Source organism: Populus nigra, chromosome 4 (assembly GCF_951802175.1).
Source record: "Populus nigra chromosome 4, ddPopNigr1.1, whole genome shotgun sequence".
Classification (NCBI taxonomy): Eukaryota; Viridiplantae; Streptophyta; class Magnoliopsida; order Malpighiales; family Salicaceae; genus Populus; species Populus nigra.
In genome coordinates, this window is record NC_084855.1 from 22,598,190 (window position 1) to 22,599,876 (window position 1,687).

General features: G+C 38.1%; 1 protein-coding gene across 1 annotated transcript; it reads right to left on the reverse strand.

Moving 5' to 3' along the window:
* Nucleotides 1-473: 473 nt before the first annotated feature.
* On the reverse strand, nucleotides 474-1,366 carry LOC133690609 (uncharacterized protein At1g05835). The gene is made up of 2 exons (XM_062110837.1): nucleotides 1,085-1,366; nucleotides 474-967 (listed from the first exon to the last, which is right to left on the reverse strand). The coding sequence occupies exons 1-2, from the start codon at nucleotides 1,158-1,160 to the stop codon at nucleotides 660-662; spliced, it is 384 nt and encodes a 127-aa protein (XP_061966821.1). The 5' UTR covers nucleotides 1,161-1,366; the 3' UTR covers nucleotides 474-659.
* Nucleotides 1,367-1,687: the final 321 nt, after the last annotated feature.

Sequence of the window (1,687 nt, forward strand, 5' to 3'; positions counted from 1 at the left end):
AAAGCCAAAATGGACAATTAATAGATGCAAATTAATTATTTTTATTAATTTTAAAATTATAAAAAAATTAATTAAGATGTAACATGCATCAATCTTTACTGCTTGTTGTTTCCTTGATGAATCAAAGCTATCATAACGTATAAATAATAAAAAGACATCTCTATCATAATCAAAGCTATCATTACAATTTTTATTTATCAGCCCTAATAGAGAATTATTCAAAATTAATTTTTGAAGCATCAGATTGTAAATTCTAGTCAAGCTTTGTGAAGAACAAGAGGAGCTGGGACTTGATGAGAATGATTTAGAATACGGCGAGGTCCAAACATCATATATAGAATTTATTGATTATTTATCTTTCAAGAGTAAATTTATTGGAGCTTTTTACTATACGCTTGTGTGTGATGTATTTGATTATAATTAAGATTAGAGTTTCACAAACATTCTTCCAAATCCTGCTTAAGGCATCCAAGTGACTCATAATACGAAAGCATTATCTGCAGATTAGAGATTTGATACAAGAAGGAGAGACAGTGCTAAGAAGAGAATACAAAATGAAAATGCAAAGGGAAGAACATAGGTTAAATTATTGAAATACACGGTCCACTAGCTAGTGCATTAGAGGCTAAGGAGGATACATGGTAGGCACGTAGATGTGTTTACTCGCACTGGAAGGACCAAGAAGATGGGTGCATGAGATACTTCTGATGGGAGTAATTGAAGGAAAATCTTTGTAGGGGTGAGAGTGGCAAGCCTCCATTAACGACACAGTCATCTGGGGCTACCACTTTGAGCAACCTAGGGTTGACGAGAGCTTGAGGAAAGCTTCCACATTTCAAGTGGATGTTGATAACTGGGCACATAGGGCAGTTGTTTTGCACTTCAACCATAAATCTTGGAGGATTACCATTCCCCACTTGAGTCTGTTGGACACTTGGAGCGTTGGTTGCACATTTAGCCCCCAAACCTGCAAATCTCGAAGTCAATTTTCTCCTCATTTAACAATGATTTGCTTCTAATAAACATCAGCATTATGTGCAAATGTGTGTGTGAAAGAGAGAAAACGAGAGAGAGGACCACGTACTGTGGATCAGAGAGGGAAATGTGAGAGATACTGTAAGGAGAAGGAAGGTGAAAGCTTGTTGCTTCTGCATCTTCATGGGGTACGTACGTTTAGTGAGGATAACAGACTGTGCGATAGAGCTTGTTGATTAGTATATGTAGACCAGCAATGCGAGTGAAAAAGAGGGACAGAGCTTAGCTAGGATTTAAAGTAACTGGAAGGTCTCTTGTGGCTGTGATGTGAGGAGAAGCATTATCGAAAGAGAGAGAGTCACATGCAATATTCACGAGTGAAAAGGTTGGCAAATATTGAAAAGAAAGCACTGACAGTTGAGTGGGGACTTGACCATTTATGCTTTAACCTCCCTACCAAACAACTTCTCACATGGCCGTAGTCAGAACCATTTTCAAAGCCCGCCTGCCAAAAATATATCTTTTCTTAGAGCTGATGAGCCTCTTCCTTTTTCTCTCTCAAATCCCAATCACATGCCTATTCTGCTATGTTTGGGGAGTAAAATCCAGACAAGCCATGTGTGCAGAATCACGTACAAAAAAAAGTCTCCAATTCTGGATCTCTGCCTAGCTAACCCTACCTAGATCACTGGGGTAAAAAAAAGGAGAATGT

Excerpts from the sequence above, each read along its gene's own strand:
- LOC133690609 (XM_062110837.1), bottom strand. The coding sequence starts at position 1,160 with ATGAAGATGCAGAAGCAACAAGCTTTCACCTTCCTTCTCCTTACAGTA. Across the intron at positions 968-1,084 it reads ATTTCCCTCTCTGATCCACA|GTTTGGGGGCTAAATGTGCA; the intron begins GTACGTGGTCCT and ends CGAGATTTGCAG.